Source organism: Lasioglossum baleicum, chromosome 18 (assembly GCF_051020765.1).
Source record: "Lasioglossum baleicum chromosome 18, iyLasBale1, whole genome shotgun sequence".
In the NCBI taxonomy this organism is placed as follows: domain Eukaryota; kingdom Metazoa; phylum Arthropoda; class Insecta; order Hymenoptera; family Halictidae; genus Lasioglossum; species Lasioglossum baleicum.
In genome coordinates this window covers 2,469,265-2,495,999 of record NC_134946.1, presented here as the reverse complement: position 1 = coordinate 2,495,999, position 26,735 = coordinate 2,469,265, and the positions used below count along the sequence as shown (strand labels likewise).

The 26,735-nt window shown below is 36.4% G+C and overlaps 2 protein-coding genes across 6 annotated transcripts in view; one reads left to right on the top strand and one right to left on the bottom strand.

The window, feature by feature from the left end:
* The window catches only part of Cbl (E3 ubiquitin-protein ligase CBL), a 134,625-nt gene that overhangs the window by 60,779 nt on the left and 47,111 nt on the right, over positions 1-26,735 (top strand). For all 3 annotated transcript variants that reach the window (XM_076442720.1, XM_076442722.1, XM_076442719.1), the window contains exons 2-4: positions 22,829-22,975; positions 23,057-23,323; positions 23,401-23,620. In XM_076442720.1, the coding sequence (XP_076298835.1) occupies positions 22,829-22,975; positions 23,057-23,323; positions 23,401-23,620 (634 nt within the window). The remainder of the gene's footprint in view (positions 1-22,828; positions 22,976-23,056; positions 23,324-23,400; positions 23,621-26,735) is intronic.
* Positions 12,216-22,333, bottom strand: Gtpx1 (glutathione peroxidase-like 1). Of its 3 annotated transcripts, XM_076442732.1 has the most exons (6): positions 22,179-22,303; positions 21,289-21,397; positions 13,307-13,409; positions 13,117-13,226; positions 12,940-13,031; positions 12,216-12,740 (listed from the first exon to the last, which is right to left on the bottom strand). In XM_076442732.1, the coding sequence occupies exons 2-6, from the start codon at positions 21,347-21,349 to the stop codon at positions 12,525-12,527; spliced, it is 582 nt and encodes a 193-aa protein (XP_076298847.1). In that variant the 5' UTR covers positions 21,350-21,397; positions 22,179-22,303; the 3' UTR covers positions 12,216-12,524. The 3 variants fall into 3 exon arrangements, with proteins under 3 accessions (XP_076298847.1, XP_076298848.1, XP_076298849.1); XM_076442733.1 differs by lacking the exon at positions 21,289-21,397 and having other exon boundaries at positions 22,179-22,333; XM_076442734.1 differs by lacking the exons at positions 21,289-21,397; positions 22,179-22,303 and adding an exon at positions 21,112-21,137.

The following is a 26,735-nucleotide window of genomic DNA, read 5'->3' as shown; positions in this document are numbered from 1 at the left end:
TTCAATTTCAATTTCAACATCAATTTTTCCATTTCAACTTCAACTTTCAATATCAACTCTTCAACTCTATTTTCAACTTCAATCTTTCCATTTCAACTTTAATTTTAACTCTTCCATTTCAACTTGAATTTCAACTCTTCCATTTCAACTTTCAATATCAACTCTTCTACTTCAATTTTTCCATTTCAACTTCAATTTTAACTCTTCCATTTCAACTTCAATTTCAATCTCTACACTTCCTTTTCAACTGCAATTTTTCAATTTCATTTCGTTAATTTCAACTGTTCAATTTCAATTTTTCAATTTCAATTCGTTAATTTCGATTCTTCAATTTCAATTTCATCATCAATTTTTCCATTTGAACTTCAACTTTCAATATCAACTCTTCAACTATATTTTCAACTTCAATCTTTCCATTTCAACTTTAATTTCAACTCTTCCATTTCAACTTTCAATATCAACTCTTCTACTTCAATTTTTCCATTTCAACTTCAATTTTAACTCTTCCATTTCAACGTCAATTTTTCAATTTCAACTTCAGTTTCAATATCAACCCTTCATCTTCAATTTCAACTTCAATTTTTTAATTTAAACTCTTCAATTTCAATTTTTCAGTTTCAACTTACTTGTTGTACGGGTTTACTTACTTGTGTAACGTCTTATGTTACTACGACGGTAATGGTGTTTTAGAGTTATTAAAATTGAAATATCTCCTGAACTACTAACTTTCCGACATACATAGTATTAAAAAATACCTCATTCCATTTAAAAAAATTAAGTTGACCTTCATATGTCCTTTACGCGACCGTCTATAAAAAAAATAAATACACTATATAATGTACCCCTTCAGAACATGCAACTTCTGTATACAAAACTTTTTCGTGCAACGCATACTTTGGAAGTTATTATAGGTGTGCAAGTTGTGTGGACCACCCTGTATATTTTTTTTATAAAGGTACATACTTTTTATCTTCAATTCAAATCAAATCATTGTATTTAAATTTTAATAAAAGCAAATTTTCTATTAATTGGGTATTTAACACATCAATATTTTTCTCACAGTTACAGCCAAAATGGCGCCCGTAAATTTTCGCGGCCCGGACAAATGTCCGTAGAGCGGGCCCTGATTTCATTTGGAGCATCTTCCTTGCTACTAGGAGATTAAAAATAAATTTTATTAGCATCCATCTCCTTTTAGTCCAGTCGCCAGGTACTGTTACCTGGAAAGTGTTCCGAACTTAATGAAATTTTGGCACGTCACTTGAGGGTACTCTGGGGAGTCGAATCTGAGTTTTTTCGACCTCGAGGACCCTGTGCTAACTTAGGGAGGGGGAAGAAACCACGATTTTTATTACCTGTTTTTGGTATTTCGCCTATAACTCAAAAACTATGGGTCCTACGAACTTTTCCTTTTCATTTTTGAAAAGAGCATTAAATTTCCTTCGAATTTCACTGTTTCAACGTATTTTTTTACCGAATAGGTACCGAGAGACAGGTGTTCAAAATTAGGAAATGTTTCTCAAAATGACATTTTGAGCCACACATTATGACATTTAGCAGGAAATTGCAAGTTTTTGGCTCATAATTTTAGTTTTTCAACACATCTACATATAATCTACATACTATTATGTATACCCCTTACGTTGTAAGGCTCAAAATGTCATTTTGGGAAACATTTCCTAATTTTGAACACCTGTCTCTCGGTACCTATTGGGTCAAAAAATACGTTGGACCAGTGAAATTCGAAGGAAATTTAACACTCTTTTCAAAAATGAAAAGGAAAAGTTCGTAGGACCCATAGTTTTTGATTATAGACGAAATACTAAAAACAGGTAACAAAAATCGTGGTGTTTTCCCCCTCCCCAAGTTAGCACAGGGTCCACGAGGTTGAAAACTCAGAAATGACGTGCCAAAATTTCATTAAGTTCGGAATACTTTCCAGGTAGACGCCCTTTTTTCGACCTGGCGACTGGACTATTTGCTACAGGGAAGTTAATTTTATAGAGAATATAAAAAACTTTGGTGCATAAAAAAGTATACAGTTCCATTTAAGAAGTCAAAGACGGCCTTTGAATCGCTCAAATGCTTCCACTTTTAATAAAATCGTGTACACACTACAGCATGTCCCGCTTGATATCACGTGACACCTGTAGAAATCATTTCTTTGTACAACGCATAATTTCGGAGGTGTTTAGAGAGTTTTATTAATCCGAGGTGATCAAGCTAGATGCCTCGTTGTAGTAAATGTACAATACAATAAACGTGGAAAGCATTGCTGCAAGAGATTGCGCACTTACTGCCGTAGAAGATGCATCTACATAATTCTCTATTCTTCTACAGCAGTGATGTACAGTCTACTTTACTCTAAACGCCTTCAATTTCAATATGAATTGGGAGCAATGAGAAGATCAGCGAGTCCAGACCAAGTACATTTAAAAAACCGTTGAGCTGATTTAGTCTCGACCATCAGCATCCTGTTAAAATCGTCCTCTTTCCGATCCTTGAGGGTCGCCAGCCACAAAGCGTAGCACGGAAAAGATAATGAATTCGAGATAAACGGAGGGTCGCGAATATTAATTTGCACATCCGATAATGTATTCGAGGAGCTTCTCCGGAGCGGCCGGGTCAACGATTGACCTTTCCACCGAGAGGGTTGCAACCGTCTTCGTCCCAGTTGGATCGGCTCGGGAAAGTTTCCCTGGCGCGGAGAAGGTTTCCGGGACTTTGGCCCGATTGGAAAAATATCGGAGCGTGACCCAGTAGAGAGCTCGGAGGCGGTTCTCCGTTCGTCTCACGGAGAATGCAAAGCCCTCGCGTCACAGATTTAGTTGAGACTTTACAGATTTATAGATCTCTTTCCCCTGAGAATATACATATAAATAATAATATAAATATAAATACATATAAATCTCCCGTGTCGACATTTTTTATAAATATTCTTTTTCATTTTTCTACGTGCTCCTCATTTTTTCAAATTTCAACAGCAATTTCAACTCTTCTATTTCAACTACAATTTTTCAATTTCCATTTCAACTTCGACTCTTCAATTTTTCAAATTTCAATTTCAGCTTCAATTTCCATTTCAACTTCAATTTTAACTTCTTCGATTTCAACATCAATTTCAACTCTTCAATTTTTCAAATTTCAAATTCAATTTGAACTCTTCGATTCCAACTTCAATTTCAACTCTTGAAATTTTCAAATTTCAACTTCAATTTCCATTTCAACTGTTCGATTTCAACTTGAATTTTTCAATTTCAACTGTTCGATCTCAACTTCAATTTTTCAATTTCCATTTCAACTTCAATTTTTCAATTTCGAGATCAATATCAACTCTTCGATTTCAACTTCAATTTTTCAATTTCAACTTGAACTTCAATTTTCCAATTTCAACCTCACTTTTTCGATTTTATTTTCAATTTCAAAACTTCATTTCCAATTTCAATTTCAACCTTAATTTTTCAATTTAACATCACTTTCAACTTCAATTTTTCATTGTCAATATCAATTTTTCAATTTCAACTTCAATTTTTGAGGTTCAACATCAATTTCTCAATTTCAACATCAATTTTTCAATTTCAACTTCAATTTTTCAGTTTCAACATCAATTTCTCAATTTCAACTTCAATTTTTCAGTTTCAACATCAATTTCTCAAATTCAACTTCAATTTTTCAATATCAACTTCAAATGCACGTAGAAGGTCCCACTTTTCGGTTTTCCGTTTATATTTCGGAAATTATGCGTCCTAGCGATAAGACCATTCTATATAAAATTAAAGCTGACAAAATGGGCTATAAGATTGATACCATTCAGTTTTTCGCTGTCTCGCATAGTTTCCGAGATATCCGCGCTCAAAGTTCGCTAATTGTGCAGAATAGTTAGCTAATCAAATAAGGCAAAAAAACGTGAGGCTCAAACGTTGAGCTCGGATATCTCGGAAACTATGCGAGATGGCGAAAAACTGAATGGAATCAATCGTGTAGCACATTATGTCAGCTTTAATTTTGTATGGAATGGTATTATCGCTAGGATACATAGTTTCCGAGATATAAGCGGAAAACCGAGAAAGGGGACCTTCTACGTGCCCCCCTGTACACCGCTCACCTCCTAGGAGTAGGGACTTTTAGTATGTTTATCTCCTAACTAGTCTAAACAAAGTCCCAAAGTTAAAAATTGTGTTCCTTCTATTTCCCTCTATGCCCACTGCCCACCTTATAGTCCAGTCGGCAGGTCGAAAAAAAGCAGTCTATTCGGAAAGTATTCCGAACTTAATGAAATTTTGACACGTCATTTAGGGATACTCTGGGGTGTCGAATCTCAGTTTTCGACCTCGAGGACCCTGTCCTAACTTGGGGAGGGGGAAAAGACCACGATTTTTAATACCTTGTTTTGGTTTTTCGCCTATTACTCAAAAACTGTGGGTCCTATGAACTTTTGTCTTGCATTTTTGGAAAGAGCATTAAATTTCCTTCAAATTTCACTGGTCAATCATTTTTTTCGACCAAATAGGCACCGAGAGACAGGCGTTCAAAATTAGGAAATTAAGTGGCAACTGACGAATATAGGGAAAGACAGAGAAAATTACACTGTCCAACAACAAAAATGTTTCCATATAACTGTTGGGTGTATCTTATACAGTTTTTAGCGCTGATTCCGAATCTGGTCTTAATTTTTCTCCTACACGCACAGTTTTTGAGAAATTTGAGTTTGAAAAAAAACACGTTTTTCGACTTTGAACAGATATTATGATGTTATTATAAAAGATATTGTATTATTCTTTACAGCAAAAGATTCTCTAGACTTTCCCGAATCCAGTGATGTGCAATAGTAATACATTATGATTGTTTAAACATGTTTAAACAATCATTAAAGACGGAGAGGCATCACTTTTGTACACATTTTTGAGGATATTTTTCAAGTTAAAAAAAAAATAAGGGTCTTAGGGTCCAGCGGAAAATCGAATTGCACCACGCGATAGAGCAGACTTTTATCTTGAGAAACCACTCTTTCAACTTTCCAACGTCGACGTCTTTTTCGATCTTGAAAGTCCAGTCGCCAGGTCGAAAAAAGGGCGTCTACCTGCAAAGTATTCCGAACTTAATGAAATTTTGATACGTCATTTAGGGGTACTCTGGGGTGTCGAATCTGAGTTTTCGACCTCGAGGACCCTGTGCGAACTTGGGGAGGGGGAAAAAACCACGATTTTTTATACCTGTTTTTGGTATTTCGCCTATAACTCAAAAACTATGAGTCCTACGAACGTTTTTTTTTCATTTTTGGAAAGAGTATTAAATTTCCTTCAAATTTCACTAGTCAGACGTATTTTTCGATCCAATAGGTACTGAGAAACAGGCGTTCAAAATTAAGAAATGTTTCTCAAAATGTTATTTTGAGCTATACATTGTGACATTTAGCAGGAAATTGCAGGTTTTTGGAGAAAAAAAACCCGCCCTCCAAACCATGTGAAGTCAGATTGATAAGAGTACAACGTTAGGGTTTTCGGAGAAAGAGAGACTTTTTTTACGTATTTCTCAAATTCGTCTTCCGGGGGGGGGGGGTGTCCGAAGAGGGATGTGAAAATGTAAGGGGTATACATAGTATGTAGATTATATGTAGATATGTCGAAAAACTAAATTTGTGAGCCAAAAACCTGCAATTTCCTGCTAAATGTCACAATGTGTGGCTCAAAGTGATATTTTGAAACATTTCCTAATTTTGAACGGCTGTTTCTCGGTACCTATTGCATAAAAAAAGACGTTTAACTAGTGAAATTTGAAGGAAATTTAATGCTCTTTGCAAAAATGGAAGACAAAAGTTCATAGGACCCACAGTTTTTGAGTAATAGGCGAAAAACCAAAACAAGGTATTAAAAATCGTGGTTTTTTCCCCCTCCCCAAGTTAGCACAGGGTCCTCGAGGTCGAAAACTGAGATTCGACACCCCAGAGTACCCCTAAATGACGTGTCAAAATTTCATTAAGTTCGGATACTTTCCTATTAAAAGTACCTGGCGACTGGACTATTATGAGCATTCATTGACTGGACTACCTATAATGGGGTATTTTCGTAATCAGGGGAACGAGGTCTATAACTCTGTAAAGTCTCAACTAAATCTGTGACGCGAAGGCTTTGCATTCTCCTTGTCAGACGAGTTCCATCCACGGTTCTCCAGCAGAAAAATGGGTCGATGTGTCCCGGGCTACGCTCGGGCTACGCGATGATATAATTACAGGGCATCTGCGCCGAGTCCCGCGTGCTGCGAGCGGGTCAAGGATGAACGTCGAACACTCGGCACGTTGCGTCGCGTCGCGTCGCGCGAAATACTTTTCCTTGTTCGTTCGTAGTATAGTCCTGTTTGAAATTCATATTTCGAAGAAAGTAGGCGACTCCGCTGGTAACCCGAGCAACGGGATGCAAGTGGGAGATGATGCAGAGTGGCTGGAGGGGCAAAGACCAACGATTCGTCGTGTCCTTCCTGAATTTCAATCCTGAGCTGCTTTACGTCACCGTCAAACTGGGTCGCGTCCTCTATTGCAGGAGTACCCCCGCCTCTCCCTCTGTGTGTGTGTGTGTGTGTCTCTCGGAATCCAATGCTCCGAACGCAATACGTATGCACGCAGCGAGATGCAATTCGAAAAGTAGAACCATGGAGTACCGAAGTCGGATTCGAGGATAATCGCGTTATCCCCTCGCATCCTTGCTCGGGCTCCGATATACGGGCCTCCCAGCTCTGCGATCTTGTTTAGAACCGACACACATCGCCTTGGATCGATTCCAAAGCGACTGAGCTTCATGGCTGCCCTTAACTTAGGGGATGGGTAGACAGCGGCTCTATTTGCAAACGAAATTTATCTGTGTGTGGCTCCTCGGCCCATTAAGAACTTATTAAGGTTAAGAGCGCGAAGTAGACGAACGACTTCACGGAACTCGATAAAATTAATGCCGAGGGTGGTTGGAAGTTCGCGGTAATTACCACAATTGGCGTAATGAAGATCTAGATGGCGCGTACGAAACAGAGGGCCTAGCCGATTAAGATGGCTCTTGAACCATTCGAAAGCTAACCAATAAAAACCCATCCGAGTAAAATTTCAACACTCTAGCTTGCCCGTGAGGGTAGTTATAGGGTAAGTTAGATTTCGCGCTTTTCCGCTCATATTCCGCTCTCGGATGTTTTCTAAAATTCTGAAAAAAATGTGGCACGTGTCGGGTCTTAAGACCCGTTTTATAGAATTTTTTCAGATTTTTTGGTTGCAAACTGTGGTCGTGAAAAATGAAAAAGTGGATATGCTAGAGTTCAAATCGTGCCCACCACGAAGTTTTCTTCCGCTCTCGGATGTTTTCTGAAATTCAGAAAAAAATGTGGCACGTGTCGGGTCTTAAGACGCGTTTTATAGAATTTTTCCAGATTTTTTGGTTGCAAACTGTGGTCGTGAAAAATGAAAATGTGGATATGCTAGGGTTCAAATCCTGTCCTCCACAAAGTTTTTTTTCGCTCTCGGATGTTTTCTAAAATTCTGAAAAAAATGTGGCACGTGTCGGGTCTTAAGACGCATTTTATAGAATTTTTCCAGATTTTTTGGTTGCAAACTGTGGTCGTGAAAAATGAAAAAGTGGATATGCTAGAGTTCAAATCGTGCCCACCACGAAGTTTTCTTCCGCTCTAGGATGTTTTCTGAAATTCTGAAAAAATGTGGCACGTGTCGGGTCTTAAGACGCGTTTTATAGAATTTTTTCAGATTTTTTGGTTGCAAACTGTGGTCGTGAAAAATGAAAATGTGGATATGCTAGGGTTCAAATCCTGTCCTCCACAAAGTTTTTTTTCGCTCTCGGATGTTTTCTAAAATTCTGAAAAGAATGTGGCACGTGTCGGGTCTTAAGACGCGTTTTATAGAATTTTTCCAGATTTTTTGGTTGCAAACTGTGGTCGTGAAAAATGAAAATGTGGATATGCTAGGTTTCAAATCCTGCCCTCCACAAAGTTTTTTTCGCTCTCGGATGTTTTCTGAAATTCAGAAAAAAATGTGGCACGTGTCGGGTCTTAAGACGCGTTTTATAGAATTTTTTCAGATTTTTTGGTTGCAAACTGTGGTCGTGAAAAATGAAAAAGTGGATATGCTAGGGTTCAAATTGTGCCCTCCACGAAGTTTTTTCCCCATGCATTATTTTTTATTTTGTCAGGTTTTAATGCTCTGGTCCCAGCGTTCGCGATAGAATAGGAGGGCAGCTGATTTTCTCTATAAAATTTCTAAAATGACAATAAATGGATAGAGGCAATTTGCATTGTATTGTGAATAGAATGGATACTCGCTGACAAGAGCGTAGGGTTTAGCGTGCTAGTTGGTTGGGTCGGAAGAATGTTACTTTTACCGAGCCAAGAAAGGATTGGGGTAGTGAGAGTCAACCTCGGTGGCTAAGGGTTAAGTCTGGCTTCGACGAAAGTGAAACTTCAGGCTAAACAATCTCGTCCTACAGTTTCGAATTACGCTCGTACGAGAAACACTCCTCGTTCTCCGTGCCACGGTTACTAGGACACCGGCGCTGTATATAAATATATAATATGTGTAATGTGTATACACGTAATATGTATATATAGTATATACGGTGCGTGGTTAATGTACAAAACGAAGCTGAGAGATACTAACGCTATAATTAGTCGTCCTTGCCTGCCGACTGATCCGAGGCTCGCCTCCATTCATAGATTCACCGCTTCTGCAACGCGCCGGCGCGACGCGACGCTCTGTCTTCCACATGACCGTTTACAAATGAAAAATTTAACCCTGTGCATTTTGCAATTTTATCTTTAAATTCCCTGTAGCAACCGAGACGATCCAAACCAAATATTTAACCCGCATATTTTTTACGTGAATTTGAACCCCCCTGTAGCTAAGGATATGGATCCAAATAAAATTTATTTTTAACCTCCTGGTAGCAAGAGAGCTGATCCAAATCAAATATTCTACCTTGTATATTTTTTAGATGAATCTTTAACTTCCTTGTAGCAAAGGAGATGGATGCAAATAAAATTGATTTTTAACCTCCTGGTAGCAAGAGAGACGATCCAAAGGAAATATCCAACCTTGTATTATTTGTTACATTAATTATTAACCTCGCTGTAGCGAAGGAGATGCTTTCATCGGTGACTATCCTAGTAGCACAAAAATATTGGATAAATATTTTTTTCAAATATCGGAAAAATATTTTTTAAGCCACACTATTTCATATGAGAGAAATATTGGATCTGAATATTGTATACATATACGAGAAATGTAAATTGAATGTTTCGAAAATATAAGCTAAGGAGCTTATTAAAATCCAGAAATTTTTATGCAGTTGGCGGGATTCGAACTCGGGACTACCGTTGACGTGATGATGAGCTTTCACGCTGAGCCATGTGAACTTACATTGTGACATTCGCTTTTTATTCTTGTAATGGCTTTTGAGCCTTTCTTTCTTTTCTTCAGCCTTCATATCAAATCATATAATTATTAGCAGAGATAAACTTCTATTAAAAAATTTTTTAGGTAAAAATCAAACTACTTTTCTTTTTAATGAAGCATCCTATTAGTATATTAACGACGAAGAGATATGTATATACATATTTTCTTAAGTACTTCAATCGTACTTAAAACATTAGTGCAACAAAAAAATATGCATTTATATTTAAAGAAATGATGCAATTATTAATTGCACATGCACAGTTGCACCTAAAAAAAATCTAAGAGCCTACGCTCTTCGAACCATTTATTTTCCTCTTTTGATATTTTTTCGTAAATGCATTACTAACGGAGTTATGGCCTGAAACAATTGCGTGAAACACCCTGTATTTTCTAGAGCTGCGAGTCTAATCTCCAAACTCTGCATGTTCCAGGAATGCTATAAGGAGTGTTGCTAATTCCTATATCCATGATTGTTACGAACTTTTTAATCACATTGGGTAAGACGTACGAGCAGTGTGGCCAGAATGAAGTTGGTTTTAACTTCATTTCCCCCTCCAGGCTCTCCACCTTATCCCCTTCCACTATCCTATTCCACCGTTCAGTCCCTATCGCGCACGCGCAACGTGTCTTCCATTCGCCTCATTCTATTCTCGTCGCGCAACGTGTCACATATTACTCTGGTCATCAGAGAGGGGGTACTTGTATTCCCCCCGATTCCTTTTCGATTACCCCTGTCTGGACACACTGCGTAGGAGCTACGATTATTTTTTGTGCAACAATTTTGTCGCACATAATAAGAACATTACTTAACACTTTACCTACCGGAAGCCTATTAATAGGATTTTCAATAATTGTGCTGTGCCAAAGAAAAGTATAGAAATTTTCTTTTACGTTCCCATCTTAAATGAAACTATTAGATGACGTTATTGAGGGTGACTTGTTAGTTCACAAGAAAATTTGCTGTTGCTATTGATGGTTCCATTAAAAAGTGTTTAGCCATGTACCATAGATTTTTCAAAATTATGCAATAATCACCGGTCGGTGTAATGTGTTAATTAATATTCTTATAATATAAATGTATGTCGATTAAGTGACACACACGAATTCGAAGTACATTAAACGTAAACATTTTACTTCCAATATATTAAATAAAGATTTATATTATATTTGAAACCAATATTTCATTCGTAATATGGAAGGTGTGTAACTGTGTACGTCTTCCAGCATATTCTGGAAAAAATATTTTTCCATATTAAACGTTAAACATAAAATAATTTCTAATATGAAATAAAGATTCATTTTATATTTAGAAAAAAAATGTTTTTCTCGTAATATGAAATAGATATTTCATGCATATTTAAAAAAAAATATTTGCTATTATTGTAAAATAAATATTGTATGTATATTTGAATATTAAAAACAGATTGAATCTCATTAGAATATCATATGAATGTGTATACAATATTTTGTGCTACCAGGGGGTAATTACCACAGTCTTTTTTAAGATGTCTTGAAAGACGTCTTCCAAACTTCTTGTGTTAGACAACGGTACGTCTTAAAGGCGTCTTTAAGGAGGCATTCGTTAAATTCGGATCAAAACTTCTCAACAACATTTGGATCGTTTGCATAAAATAAAACTGACTTTGTGGGTCGATCTGTAACCATGGATGCGACTTGGGTTTACGACCATGGTCCTACATTGGGACAACAAATCGCAGGGTTGACTGAGCCCGGTTGTTCAGCTCCGAAGCAGCCAAAGTCGTCAAGGCATTCGTTTTTTGGGATGCAACAGGAATTTTGTTCATAGATTACCTTCAAATCAGGGAAACAATAAGAGGAGAGCATTACTCAAACCTTTTGGATCGACTGGAAAACAGTCATTTTTCACCAGGACAATGCATCAGCTCACAAAGGTGTTCTTGCAATCGCCAAATTGAAGGAGTTACGCTACGAATTGCGGCAGACCTCAAAAAATTCCTACGTGGCAGACGTTTTTCATCAAACGAAGAAGTTATATACGTAGATGAGTATTTTAGAGGTCTCGAGGAAAATCATATCGAGGGAGAATATACACTGAAGAATAAATATATTTCACTCGTTACTTCATTGTTAGGCTACGAACTTTCTGAATGACCTAGTACAAGGCGTCGATATAGTTAAACAGCCATTAATGGACAAATTAAAGTACCTCTGGCTTCTCTCCATCTCGCTAAGAGTTTAAAATCTTCAAAGGAAAGGATCAACCTTTCGCTAAAAAGAATTGTCTGCCCAGGAGGATGACGAATGCGCTACAGCTCACTGTCGCGTCCTCGTTTAAATTGTTTCGAGAGCCAACAGGTGAGCAGATATGTGGCGAGGCGGCGGCCACCGGAGGAATTCGTCTGCGGAAGGGGTGATTCACCTACATACCGGATATTGCGTCGACCATTATCCGTCAAGGAAAAGGAACGGGATATGTTAACAGTGCTGATAAGTTTCCTCGGCGCGCTGTTCATTGTTCTCGATTATGGTCAACGCGTGTACATACTTTGGTGCTATGTCACCTCCGCTTACGTTTCGTGACCGAGTCTATTTCCAGCGTCGTTAGTGCCTTTCGGGCAAGTCAATTTAATTGTCCGACGATCCCTCGAGACCGAACCTCCAGTCGTTAGACGAAACCCCGTCCAAAAGTAGCGCGAATCTTCTCTGAGCGGGGCGAGGCTCCTCACCGACTTCATCGGGGCGAGGCGGCTATAAAACAATACCTAAATCGTCTCCGCAAACGAACTTAACGCAGCGGTTTCACAAATTGCAGGTGCTGCAACTTTTATTCACATTGTACACGTTGCGAGACGTCTAACAGTCTGCTATAATATATTCGTACAATAAGTTCTCGGTGTGTTTACATGATGTACACCCCAACAGGTCGCACGATATACACCTGTGCTTTATAAGAAAAGTAGGAACGAAGATTGAACAGAATTCGAAATACACAACTAGAGTCTGCGGCGTGCAGACGTGAGATGAGAGTAAATAATGTACATGTTCGTTACGCGTGAAGTTGAGACGCAAAAACTTAGAAGATAGTATGCAGAGATAGAATGCGGAATTAGAAGTATTTCTCGAGATTGGTTTTCAGTTTGCTCGGCTCCACGTTGGGCCCGTGTCGCTCGACCACTTTGCCTTCCTTGTCCACGATGAACTTGGTGAAGTTCCACTTGATGAAGTTGCCCAGGGTCCCTCCCTTCTCCTTCTTCAGATATTTCCATAGCGGATGTGCGTCATCGCCGTTCACGTTGATCTTCTCGAATAGGTCAAACTTCACCTGGAAAGAGTAGATATAATTTTCGTTCCGAGCGATTACAGTTTCAACTTCCCACACGTAGGGGTTGTTGCAGTTTCTCTTGTGAAACGTTTGCAAGGTGCAAATCGATCTGCGTGCTCTTCGCGTAAATAATCCTCGCTGCTGATAGCGTTACGAGTCCACAAAATAGCGAGGTGCGTTATCGAAAATGTTGAAATACCTTTTCTCGGTTGGCGAAGCTGCATATTTCCTCGCTGCCTCCTGGCTCTTGTCCATTGAACTGATTGCAAGGGAAGGCCAGGATTCGTAAACCTGCGAACGAATCCATTCAATGATCTGTGTGTGGTTTGTTTTTATCTTTTAATTCCTGTTCCAAACGGATTCACAGTTTTCTTACCTTTCGACTCGGCGTACTCGTCGTACAGCTCGTTCAACTCTTTGTAGTTCGTCGGTGTTAAGCCACACTTCGACGCCACGTTTACGATCAGGCATACGTGATCTTTGTAGCTGTGAATATTATTCATTATCGTTAATACACTTTGCATTAATTAATTATTGTTTTCGACGAAAATCAGTTGGTTTCTTACCTGGATAAAGGGACCTCCGCTCCTTTGATGGACGTCGCGGTGAAATCGTAGATGGATTTCGCCTCCTTGTAGTTCTCGTTTCCGCTCATGGCTGCTGCTGCAACTGAAATCGATCGATGAGCATAGAATCTATTGTTACGATGGAAATGCAATGGCGGGACATATAGTCCTAGTGCGCCGTCTCGGTTCTTAATATATTTCCTAGTTTCCAATCGAAATAGACACACATCGATAAGTATCTGTATGTTAATCATTACTGACTGGTTGTTACGGCATAATTTTGAAAAATGGTACATGGACAAATGCTTTTTAATGGGACCTTCAATAGCAATAGCAATTTTCTTTGTAAACTGACAAGTCAGTTTGAATAACGTCACTTTTTAATGGAATCTTGAATAGCAACAGCAATTTTCATTGTGAAATGACAAGTCCCCCTCAAAAACGTCACTTTTTAATGGAACCTTTAAGAGCAACAGCAATTTTCATTGTAAACTGACAAGTCAGCCTGAATAACGTCACTTTTTAATGGAAACTTCAATAAGAACAGCAATTTTCATTGTGAACTGACAAGTCAGCCTGAATAACGTCACTTTTGAATGGAACCTTTAATGGCAACAGCAATTTTTATTGTGAACTGACAAGTCAGCCTCAAAAACGTCACTTTTTAATGGAACCTTTAATGGCAACAGCAATTTTCTTTGTGAACTGACAAGTCAGCCTCAATAACGTCACTTTTTAATGGAACCTTCAATAGCAACAGCAATTTTCATTGTGAAGTGACGAGTCCTGACCCTTAATACGTCATCCAATAGTTAAAGTAGTAAAAGAAAATTTCTGTGCTTTCTTTTGGTACAGCTGAATTATTGAAAATCCTGTTAATGCATAATTTTGAAAAATCTATGGTACATGGCCAAACACTTTTTAATGGAACCTTCAATAGCAACAGCAATTTTTATTGTGATCAGGCGAGTCCTAACCCTCAATAACGTCATCCAATAGTTTCATACAAGATTGCAATTTTGAGAAAATTTCTATGCTTTCTTTTGGTACAGCTGAATTATTAAAAATCCTATTACAGTATTTTATCGACAATTGTCGCCAACACGGGTGTGCCCAGTGACAATTATCCGCCTGGGATACTATTCTTCGACTTTTGACTAGAATTGGGCAGTATTTAAATACTTTTTTTTTTCTTTATTAATAATATCCTAGGCCATTATTGACACATAGATACATGATAGCTTACAAAAATGTAAAATACATATGTACATCTTATGTCTTAAGTTAACTAAGTCTTCCTTATAAATTGATATCACATTTCTTACGGAAATTATTAATTATTTTTAAAGCATTAATGTTGAGACTTTTAAGGAAGTTTTCAATACTATAGGGAGGAGCCCACTTTAACACTTTAAGATTCAACAACATCTCCTCTCTTTGTTTGTAATATAATGGGCAATTCCATAATAAATGGTAAACATCCTGACTCGGGTGTAAACATTCACAACTTGGGTCACTGATATACCCAATTCTGGTCAGATTTTCTTTAGAATTATAATGATAACTCCTGAGTCTTGTAAATCTCACTATCATTTCCCTTGGTAAATTTAACTTATAAAACCATGGTTTCTTTCTTGGTTCATAAAAGTTGTCAAAATAGGCTCTACCCTTAGATACAAAAATATTCTCTAGGATCTTATTCGTTCCTTTCCACATATCCTCTTTAAAACTTTCCTTAAAGTCCGTATAAGGTACCTTAAAATTATTATCACTTTCTCGCCTCGGCTCTACAACGCCATCTTTGTACTACGATATGGAGCAACGAATAAACCATTAACCAACCAATCGGAATAAAAGATACATAACTTTTATTCGTTATTCGAAGGTTCGAATAAAAAAGTATCTTTCATTCTACTTTTATTTAAATAATTTTCTATTTGCCGAGAATGTATTCGATGAATACAAGATTATTTAAATAAAAGTCGAATAAAAGGTACTTTTGTATTCGAACCTTCGAATAACGAGTACAAATTTTGTATCTTTTATTCGTTATTCGAAATTTGTATTTAAATACAATTTAAAGACAATGTATTTAAATACAATTTAAAGACAATGTATTTAAATACAATTTAAAGACAATGTATTTAAATACAATTGTATTGCAGCGGGCCGAGAGGCCTCTGTCGTCGAGAAGTGTAAACATAACCTAACCAAAACAAAACTTCTGTGTTTTTCATTATTTATTACTGGGACTTTGACCAACATATTCGTGGCATTTTTTGAATGCAATATGATACCAAATATGATATAATATAAAGAAGCTCGACACGGAATTCAGGCTCGATACGGAATTCATAAAGATTCGACACGACGTGTTATTTCGTTGATCGCTCGCAGGGGACTGTCTCTTTTTATTTTTAAACAAAATCACAACGTAAACATTAACAAAACATTAACGCAATCAATAAAAACATATATAACACTTGCAATCAATAAAAACATATATAACACTTGCAATCAATAAAAACATATATAACATGCACACTTACATCATTCTTACAATAATTCCGATAATATTTACTTGTGTACTGAACGATGATTCGTCCGGGGCGCCATTTTGGCTGTAAGTGTGAGAAGAATATAGATGTGTCAAATACCCATAGACATATACATAGACATAGAGATAGACTGCGCGGCCTGTACGAAGCGCTGAAGCCCACAATGGCGGCGTGCGAGAGAGAGAGAGCATTAGCATATGATGTGTCGACACATCAATTAGAAAGAGAGCGCTATGGACCCCGGCTAATGCTCTCTCTCTCACTCTTTGTACCGCGCGCCGCCATTGTGGGCTTCAACTCGCCCATAAGACGGCGCAGTCTATCTCTATATGTCTATGCAAATACCCAATTAATAGAAAATTTCACATATCGATTTTTTGTTCGCTAAAAATTTACAGCGCGTAGCGTGAAATTACTTAAGAACTTTTCACGTTCGGCTACTACACAAAATCGTCTTAATTGTTCGGCCATTTTGGCAATTGACCATGAAATTGCTGATCAAGTAAATTTAAAAGATGTTATAAAACAGTTTACAGAACTGAAAGTAAGACAAGAAAGGCTTTTTTTTACGTTACCTTGTTTTATTTTCAAAATAATGGCATTTTAATTGTTTGTGAAATAATACACATTTTTAATAGCATTTAAAAATGTAAAAAATTATATGGTTAACAATTTGTGGCTAGGTACAGATATTTCTTATGTTATGTTTCTTTCTAAATATATGCTTTTATTAAAATTTATTTAAAATGATTTGATCTTTGTTGAAAATAAAAAATATGTACCCCTTTACTTAAAAGATATATATATGTATATTCTTAAGGGTCGGCAATTTGTCTTTTTGTCCGGGGCGACGTAACCGCTAGAGCGGGGCCTGAGTGGGGATAGTTCTGGGACACTTACCGGCCAGACATTTGGCACATTTATCGATAAAATACTGTATTAGTGATCACCGGCGACCTAACCTAACTGACTTGTCAATCTATGTATACATCGATACAATCGATTTGTGTCTACAAACATGTTACATCCGAGTCACATTCTTTTGTTTAATTACACGTCAATATATACGCGATTTGATTCACAAAATAGCAATGCAACAGTTACCTGAACGGTGCGCACTAGGAATAATGTAGTTGTTCATATGGATAAACTGTGTTTATAAATACACATTCGTATCAATGTAACAGAAACGACAAAGATAGCTAGCGTCAACAAACTGATAAGAAGCGGAGGAGAAGTGAGAAATATTTATTGATCAATATATAACCGTAAATTAAACCCGCTTGAATAACAACTTCACGGTCACTTGTTTTTATAGGAAAATCTTTTTGTAACATTTACAATCCGCAGTTATTTTTCAATCTCATTCATAGCTGTGGAAGCGAATGACCTTATGGCTCGAGTATTAATAAGGATATCTGGTGAAATGCCCTAAGTGTGGACAAGTCAAAAGTGATGCCTAGATCTGGACAATTGAATTTTTATAGTGGATTATAATAATTAAGAGACTAAATAATTATTTTAATAATTTATTTAATAATTAAGAGACTAAATAATTATTTTAATAATTTATTTAATAATTTATTTAATAATTAAGAGACTAAATAATTATTTTATATATTCTGAGGCCTCTCTCTTAGCTACAATTAGGTGTGAATATTATTTGATTAAGACATCGATTGAAATTCATTTGTTAATACAATACAGATCATTCTTGTTAATACAATTAAAACATTAATCTAAACAATGATTTTGGGATTTTAAATCCCTTTAGAAAATCTGAATTTTATGTTAAAACTCTTAACAAAATTATTTTTGTTTATCTAATCTGATAAAAGTAAAAGTAGCAAAAAATAGAAAATTGAATAAAAACAAAAAATTAAATTTGGATTATTCTCGTTAATACAATTAAATATTATAATCTAAAACAATGATTTTGGGATTTTAAATTCCTTCACAAAATCTGAATTTTATGTTAAAACTCTTAACAAAATTATTTTTGTTTATCTAAACTGATAAAATTAAAGGTAGCAAAAAATGCTCTCCAGGCATAGGGCATTTCACCTTACGTCATACGATAAAATATTTGTTTTTGAAATGGTACACAATAAAAGAGCGAAATAACGTTCGCATGACACCGGTCGATAACCGTCGGTTGAATGAAGTTACTTACTCAGACATGATAACGTTCGTGCGGCCTTAAAGAAATTATTGAATGGATCGAACCGTGTCTGTTAAGCTCACTGTAAACTCCTTTCAAAGTAGGTACATATAAGTAAATGTATCTATCGGATCGATTGTGTAGCTGTTAATATTTTCAAGCAGGGGTTGAAACGGTTCTGAAAATAACTGTTTGAAACAGTTATATAACGGTTCTGACTGAAACAGTTATGAGAACCGAAAAAATTTTATAACAGTTATGAGAATATCGGTTCTGGCTTATATCGGTTACGGGTACGGTTCTGAAGAACCGATATAATTTCGGTTCTGGATTTCGATTCTGGATTTCGGTTCCGCATTTCAGTTCTATCATTCTGTATTCTGTATTGTGTTCGGTCAGTTCGGTCTTATATATTTATTAGGTAACTAGATATTTTTCGTTATTTATAATTTAAACAATCTTTAAATAAATATAATTTTTATAATTTATTCCTATATTCGTTATTTAAATTGTTATTTCAATAATTTATTGTTAAAATGATTGTTTAAACAAATTTTTGTATAATTTACTTCTATATTCGTTATTTGAATTGTTATTTCAATAATTTATTGTTAAAATAATTGTTTAAAGAAATTTTTATAATTTGTTTCTATATTCGTTACTTAAATTGTTATTCAATAATTTATTGTTAAAATAATTGTTTAAACAAATTTTTATAATTTGTTTCTATATTCGTTATCTGAATTGTTATTTCAATAATTTATTGTTAAAATAATTGTTTAAACAAATTTTTATAATTTGTTTCTACATTCGTTATTTGAATTGTAATTTCAATAATTTATTGTTAAAATAATAGTTTAAACAAATTGTTATAATTTGTACAAATTTTTATAATTTGTTTCTATATTCGTTACTTAAATTGTTATTTCAATAAATTATTGAAATTCAATAAATTATTGAAAATACAAATTATAAAAATTTGTTTAAACAATTATTTTAACAATAAATTATTGAAATAACAATTCAAATAACGAATATAGAAGCAAATTATACAAAAATTTGTTTAAACAATTATTTTATCAATAAATGATTGAAATAACAATTTAAATAACGAATATAGGAATAAATTATAAAAATGTATTTATTTAAAGATTGTTTAAATTATAAATAACGAAAAATATGTACTTACATAACAAATATATAAGACCGAACTGACGGAACACAATACAGAATACAGAATGATAGAACCGAAATCCGGAACCGAAATCCAGAATCGAAATCCAGAACCGAAAAATAACAGTTACAGAACCGAAATAATATCGGTTCTCAGGAACCGTAACCGTAACCGATATAAGCCAGAACCGATATTCTCATAACTTGTTATAAAATTTTTTCGGTTCTCATAACTGTTTCAAGAACCGGAATCAATATCATAACTGTTTTCAACCCCTGTTTTCAAGAGCGCCCGTTTTATGCAACTACTCTTGCCGAGTAAATTGAGCTTCGGTGCGTTATAATTCATTTACATATACAGTGTTGACGAAAACACAAACACAGTCCATACAAAGATACAAAAATTTGCACGATGAAAATGCACACAAGCGAGAACGTGTTAAAGACACATGTGTATTCCGTTCTAACTTAACCGTACGGCAATAACTCTCTAGGTCACGGTTAATGTGTACCTTGATTGGAAACCGCTGTGTCATAAATGCATTGTGATTTCAATATGAATGTGGAATCGAGCGAATTGATTAAACGTTTCTGTTTGTTATTGAAGACTCGTTAAAAAAAAAAAGAAACAAGTAACTACGTGTTACAGAAACGAATTAAAATTGGGTGGCTGGGTCAACTAATTTTATTGAAAACGAGTTTAAAGTTAAACCAATAAATAGCTTTATTAGAAGAACGCATGTGGAATTGACATAAAAAGTGTGATAATATTAACAATTGCAATTAAAATCACGATAAATATAATCAAAATTACAATTACAATCACAATAAAAATTGAACTTCCAATTACAATTAAAATCACAATAAGAATTGAAATTAGAATTGGAATTGAAATGACAATTAAAATCACAATAAAAGTTGAAATTGAAATTCAAATAACAATTAAGGTCACTATAAAAATTGAAATTGGAATTGAAGTAGGTATTGGAATTACAATTACAATTAACATCACAATAAAATTTGAAATTGGAATTGAAATTAGAATTGAAATTACAATTACAATTAAAATCACAATAAAAATTGAAATAGGAATTGAAGTTGGTATTGAAATTAGAATTACAATTAAAATTGAAATACGAATTGAAATTGGTATTGAAATTACAATTACAATTAAAATCACAATAAAAATTGAAATAGGAATTGAAGTTGGTATTGAAATTACAATTAAAATCACAATAAAAATTGAAATTGGAATTGAAACTGAAATTACACTTAAAATCACAATACAAATTGAAATTACAATTGACGTCGCAATAAAATTTGAAACTGGAATTGAAATTAGTATTGACATTAAAATTGAAATTACAATTACAATTAAAATCACAATAAAAATTGAAATTTGAATTGAAATTACAATTAATATTACAATAAAAATTGGAATTGAAAATGAAATTGGAATTGAAATTGAGATTAAAATTGGAATTGGAATTAGAATTGAAATTAAAATCACAATAAAAATTGAAATTGAAGCAAAAAAACAATAATTCAAACAAATAATACCAAAGCTAATATGTACTGCTAGATTATGGGTATATAAAAACCACACTGTTTATGGTCTTGAAAACGTCTTTTTAGAACGTAACACTTTCAGATCTATAATAGACGTAAAATGGATGTTTTTAACGTCCGAGGAGCTTCGCCGCTCGGAGTTTTTGCGTGACAGAACTACAGAACTATTTTATATAATAGAAAGATTAACAAATTCCCGGATTAACATGTTAAGTGCCGTGTCGGTTTCCGGTGACAAATTTATTATATTATAAAATTGGAAAACTGTGACCTTGCGTTTTGTTTACCGCTCAATATTATTACCGAGTAAACGGAAAGGTAAACAAAGTGGGCACGGCACTTACCTGGTCAACATCATGCAATGAATAATAAGAAAATCCCTCCAATTCGATCCATGCAAAGATCAAGCCCGCATAAAATTTCATCCTCGAAACAAAATGTACCGTTATTTTGTTCTCATTGTAAGAGGATTACGGATTGGAGGGGGGGGGGGCAGATCTCAAACTTATCGGATTACGTGCCTGAGAATGTTCGGATAACTTGAGTAAAGCCCATCGGCAGCGCCAATTTTATAAAATGCATATCTTCGTCGCGAAGTACGCAGTTATGTGCACGACGATGTTCCTGAAACTGTCAGTGCAAACACTGTGGTACATATAACCATTGCTACGCAACTACTACTCGCGAGAAATACAACGTATAAATATATTTAAGGATCCATAGATGATGCTACAAGATTATTATAAATTTCCACCACAAAATAATCAATATTTTCAGACATTAACAAAGAAGGAAACCATATAGCTTATACTAGCACCGTTTACTAATGTTTCAAAAATATAAGCAATTTTTCTATTTAGCATTTTGTTCTATCTCGAAATGTATGTCAAGTTTCATCATGATTGCCAATTTCTAATGGGGCGATATACCTCGGCGGTATACTGGTGACTCAGCAAAAATCTCGGATCGATATTACTACGAATTAAATAATAGTAAATCGCGGAGGTGTCGAACGTTCAAACATTATCTATTTCGATCGATAACCGAACGAAGATAAGATTGTAAAATTCCATTTCTCGCCCTTCGCGTGATTTTCACGCGAAAGAATTCGAAAATATCAAAAAATGTGAAAACTGTTTCAGTGATGTTGTAATATTGCGAAGGTGCACGTACTACGCGACAGAAACAAGGTTATATCGTTCAAAATTTTTCGCACTGTGTAATCGATTGCCATCTGTCGTTTGTTGCGCGAGTCTCGAAGAAACCCTCGCATTGCACGAGATGCGCAATATTTTCGTCGAATATACGCTGAATTTGAACCACGAATGCCTTTGCGTGTACAATGAAAGCGACGATAATGTGTGCCCGGTGTTTAGCGATGTGTTTCGATGACGATATAAACGAATCTTACCAAGAATACGCTGATAAATCTTGCGAAGGTGGAGCCGTGAACCGTTCGGTGGCAGTTCTGCTTTCGCACTGATGAGCCGGCCGGGAATCTACCATCGTCTATGTATACTAACACAGCCCCTGCGGCTTACACACACATATTTACATCGCTGACGCGTAGTACCGGTGTAGATTGTAGACAATGATGCCACGTGCATGGTTCATTATAGTGGAAAATGACTTTCATTTTTAATCCGTTTCAATCCTCCATTAGTCACGTCGGAATGATAGCGTTTTTAAAATTTTTCGAAGACGTGACTTACGGGGTTAGACCACCTTGAACTTTCCACACTTCTCTCTCCCGTACAGGAACGTAGTCCAAACGAAATTTGGACTATGTCCTTTCTTATGCAAACCTTGAAGAATGTCTTTTTTTTTACGAAATCGTCGGGCTGAAATTTCATTAATGGAGCAAAATTTTGACCCTCTCCGCGATGTAGATCACGATGTACATAAGATCGTAATTTGAGCTGAAGAAAAAATATTGTTATCAATGAATGTACGTAGGATTTCTTCAGGAAATATTGATTTATTAAAAAATTTGTCGTACAAATATTTAGCAAAAAATGTTTTGGCAGGTTACTGATGAACGATTCCGTTGTTTGCTTTCAGTACGCTGGTTCCGTGGAAAGTATTCAGGGATAAGTTGAACGAAGTTCATCCCATTAGTTCCGTACTACAAGCCATGGCGCTGAAATCTACGATAGACCTTACGTGCAATGACTACATCTCCAACTTTGAGTTCGATGTATTTACGAGGTGATCTCTTGACCGTGAAAATTCATTATCGTGTGTAAGATAACAAGCATAGCAACGCTAATATTGTTTGAATCATCGCAGGTTATTTCAACCATGGTCTACGCTTCTACGTAACTGGCAAATTTTGGCTGTGACTCATCCTGGATACGTAGCTTTCCTCACTTACGACGAGGTGAAGGCACGTTTACAAAAGTATTGCCGACCCGGAAGCTACGTGTTCCGATTAAGTTGCACAAGGCTAGGACAGTGGGCCATCGGCTACGTCACATCCGATGGGGATATTCTTCAAACTATACCTCACAATAAAAGTTTATGTCAAGCCCTGCTTGATGGATATCGGGAAGGCTTGTGAGTTTTCTCTACTGTTCTGTTTTTCGTTGCAATGGAATTCCGATCGATCTCTAACATTCAATATTCGATTTCAGTTACTTATATCCCGATGGTCATAATGTGAATCCAGACCTGACATGGGCAGTGCAACCTACGCCGGAGGAGCATATAAAAGTTACTGCGGAGCAGTACGAACTGTATTGCGAAATGGGTAGCACATTCCAGCTGTGTAAAATTTGCGCAGAGAACGACAAGGACGTTAGGATAGAACCCTGTGGACATCTGCTTTGCACTCCGTGTTTAACAGCCTGGCAGGTACTGAGACTAATTTCATCAAATTACGTAAAAAAATAACATATTTTCAGTTCTACTTTTAAGCAGGCATTCCGGGTAGATTTTTCTTGAGCTTCGTCCAAATCTGTACAGGGTGTATAAAAAGTAATGGTCATCCGTCCTAGGGGTGAATCTACACCTCTGGATTGGTGGACATTTGTAAGAGAAACTTACCGCAAAATTGTTGTTAAAGTTTCTTTTTACATCAACGCCTTCTACTCATCAAATAGTTATTGATATATTAGCTGTTAAAGTTTTTGCAAAACTTGATTGTGTGGAATTATACGTATAGACAAAAGCCCACTACTACAGTCCACACATCTATGTCGATGAGACAGAACATGATCATGTGCGTGCCTCGAGACAAACGAAATTTAAAGGGACATTCGTCGCTAGGCCCGTACCAAGTCATCGTCTCCCTGCCCATTCAAATCGTTAATGTGAAATTGAGAATTTGAAGTTAATAATTCTAATCCTACATTATTAAATACTAACGTAAAGTATACTTAGAAAATTTTCGGGGTCTCCTATTTCTTCGGCGGATCCACAGCGCACTACCATTTACGCCGATTTGTCTTAGTAGTTGTGCCTGCCTTCCTGGTTCAATGTGGGCACCGCCAGTGTCCAAACACACTTGTAATCGTTCTTTCAAGTTCCGCCGCACTTTTTCACAAATGTCCACTTTATATCTTATCACTTCAAATGCGTTTTCAATTCTGTGTTTTGAATACTCTACATCAGAGGTGGCCAACCCCTTCTGCATACCATGCGTAAATTCTTTTCACATACGAGTTCAGATGCGCCATACAACTCGAGCACTTTTTCTACCTTCTTACATTCATCGTTGCGGTTGAAAAATAAGAAAAGGGATAGAGGATCTGCTTCGGTTAGGGGAGGAAAAGGGATAACTCAATCGCGCAACTAAATTAATTAACTTAGGCCAGTCGAGAAGACACACGTTCATTGGAGCACCAATCTACAATAGTGAGATATGATCTTTTGGACGAGAGGGCGATCACTGTCATGAACGCTCCAATTCCTATCCTATAATTGTAAACTGAGTAAGAAGGCTGTATAAATTTAACTGAGAGCTCTCAGGTGTTGAAAACATGAAGATGGATTCATTTATGGCGCCTACTTCAAAAGAATAAATAGAGGCGCAAGGATTCAATGCGTCACTTGTAATCATCCAATGCGCCACGTTTGGCCAACCCTGGTCTACATTGTTTATAAACAATACTTGTTGTTAAACAGTACTCGCATGTTGCCCGTTAGATGACGCTGCAGTCACGCCGACGTAGTAGCCTCTCCGACGGGCAACATGCAGCCGAATATTGCAAAACCATTGCTCGGAAATGTAAAAGAAGGACTTTTGAGGCAAACAATGGCATAGATTGATCTTTCATCTAGCGATTTTGACTACTAAAAAACCCCGTCCTTGCATTATCGAGAAATCAGAAGCTCGTGAAATAATCGATAAGAAAATGAAAAAAGTAACTAATAAATAGGAAACACAAAACACCACACTTTCACACAATTAATAAACACACTTTTCGAATTCGCAACGATAGGAAACGAGAAGATATTACTCCGACGCGAAAAGAGTTCAGTGCTCTTCGCTAGTGGTCCCCAACCCCCGGTCCGCCCCAGGAACATTAAACACAATTATTTAAATACAATTAAATTAAAATTATTAAATCAAAACAATCTAAAATATAAACAATCGACGTCCCCCCCCCCCAGCGGGCCGCGGTAAAATTATCAAACGTTGACCGGTCCGCGGCGATTAAAAGGTTGGGGAGCACTGCTCTTAGCAATTTCCGCCATTCCACGCGAAACTGTGCTCTTCAGCAAACAATGCATTCGCTCAAGCCAGATCATTTGAAACAAATGAAATCGTTGCCAAGGGGATATCGATTTTTCGTGAATCATCTGGAAACATCGATTCTTGCGAGTTCAGACATCCGATTCTTTCAAGTTTACATTCTTAAATAGATGATATAAAAGACAGGATTTAAAACGCGTTTGAAGTGATTAGGTTACGTGAAGTCGTGCCACGTGGTAGGCGTCGTTCTATCTATTTTATGCATGATGGTGCTCCATCACATCCAACAATTTTGGTTAGAAATTTCCTTAACGAAATGTTTGGCACGCGTTGGATCGGTCGTAGACCTGTGCCTCATATTTGGCCCCCCGGTCGCCAGATTTAAATCCTCCTGACTTCTTCCTTTGGGGAGCAGTCAAGAGTATTGTTTATAAACAATGTAGACCAGGGTTGGCCAAACGTGGCGCATTGGATGATTACAAGTGACGCATTGAATCCTTGCGCCTCTATTTATTCTTTTGAAGTAGGCGCCATAAATGAATCCATCTTCATGTTTTCAACACCTGAGAGCTCTCAGTTAAATTTATACAGCCTTCTTACTCATCGATTCGTCGCAATTTTTTTGACAGTTTACAATTATAGGATAGGAATTGGAGCGTTCATGACAGTGATCGCCCTCTCGTCCAAAAGATCATTCCTCACTATTGTAGATTGGTGCTCCAATGAACGTGTGTCTTCTCGACTGGCCTAAGTTAATTAATTTAGTTGCGCGATTGAGTTATCCCTTTTCCTCCCCTAACCGAAGCAGATCCTCTATCCCTTTTCTTATTTTCCAACCGCAACGATGAAGTAAGAAGGTAGAAAAAGTGCTCGAGTTGTATGGCGCATCTGAACTCGTATGTGAAAAGAATTTATGCATGGTATGCAGAAGGGGTTGGCCACCCCTGATGTAGAGTATTCAAAACACAGAATTGAAAACGCATTCGAAGTGATAAAATATAAAGTGGACATTTGAAAGAACGATTACAAGTGTGTTTGGACACTGGCGTTGCCCACATTGAACCAGGAAGGCAGGCACAACTACTAAGACAAATCGGTGTAAATGGTAGTGTGCTGTGGATCTGCAGAAGGAATAGGAGACCCTGGAAAGTTTCTAAGTATACTTTACGTTAGTATTTAATAATGTAGGATTAGAATGATTAACTTCAAATTCTCAATTTCACATTAACGATTTGAATGGGCAGGGAGACAATGACTTGGTACGGGCCTAGC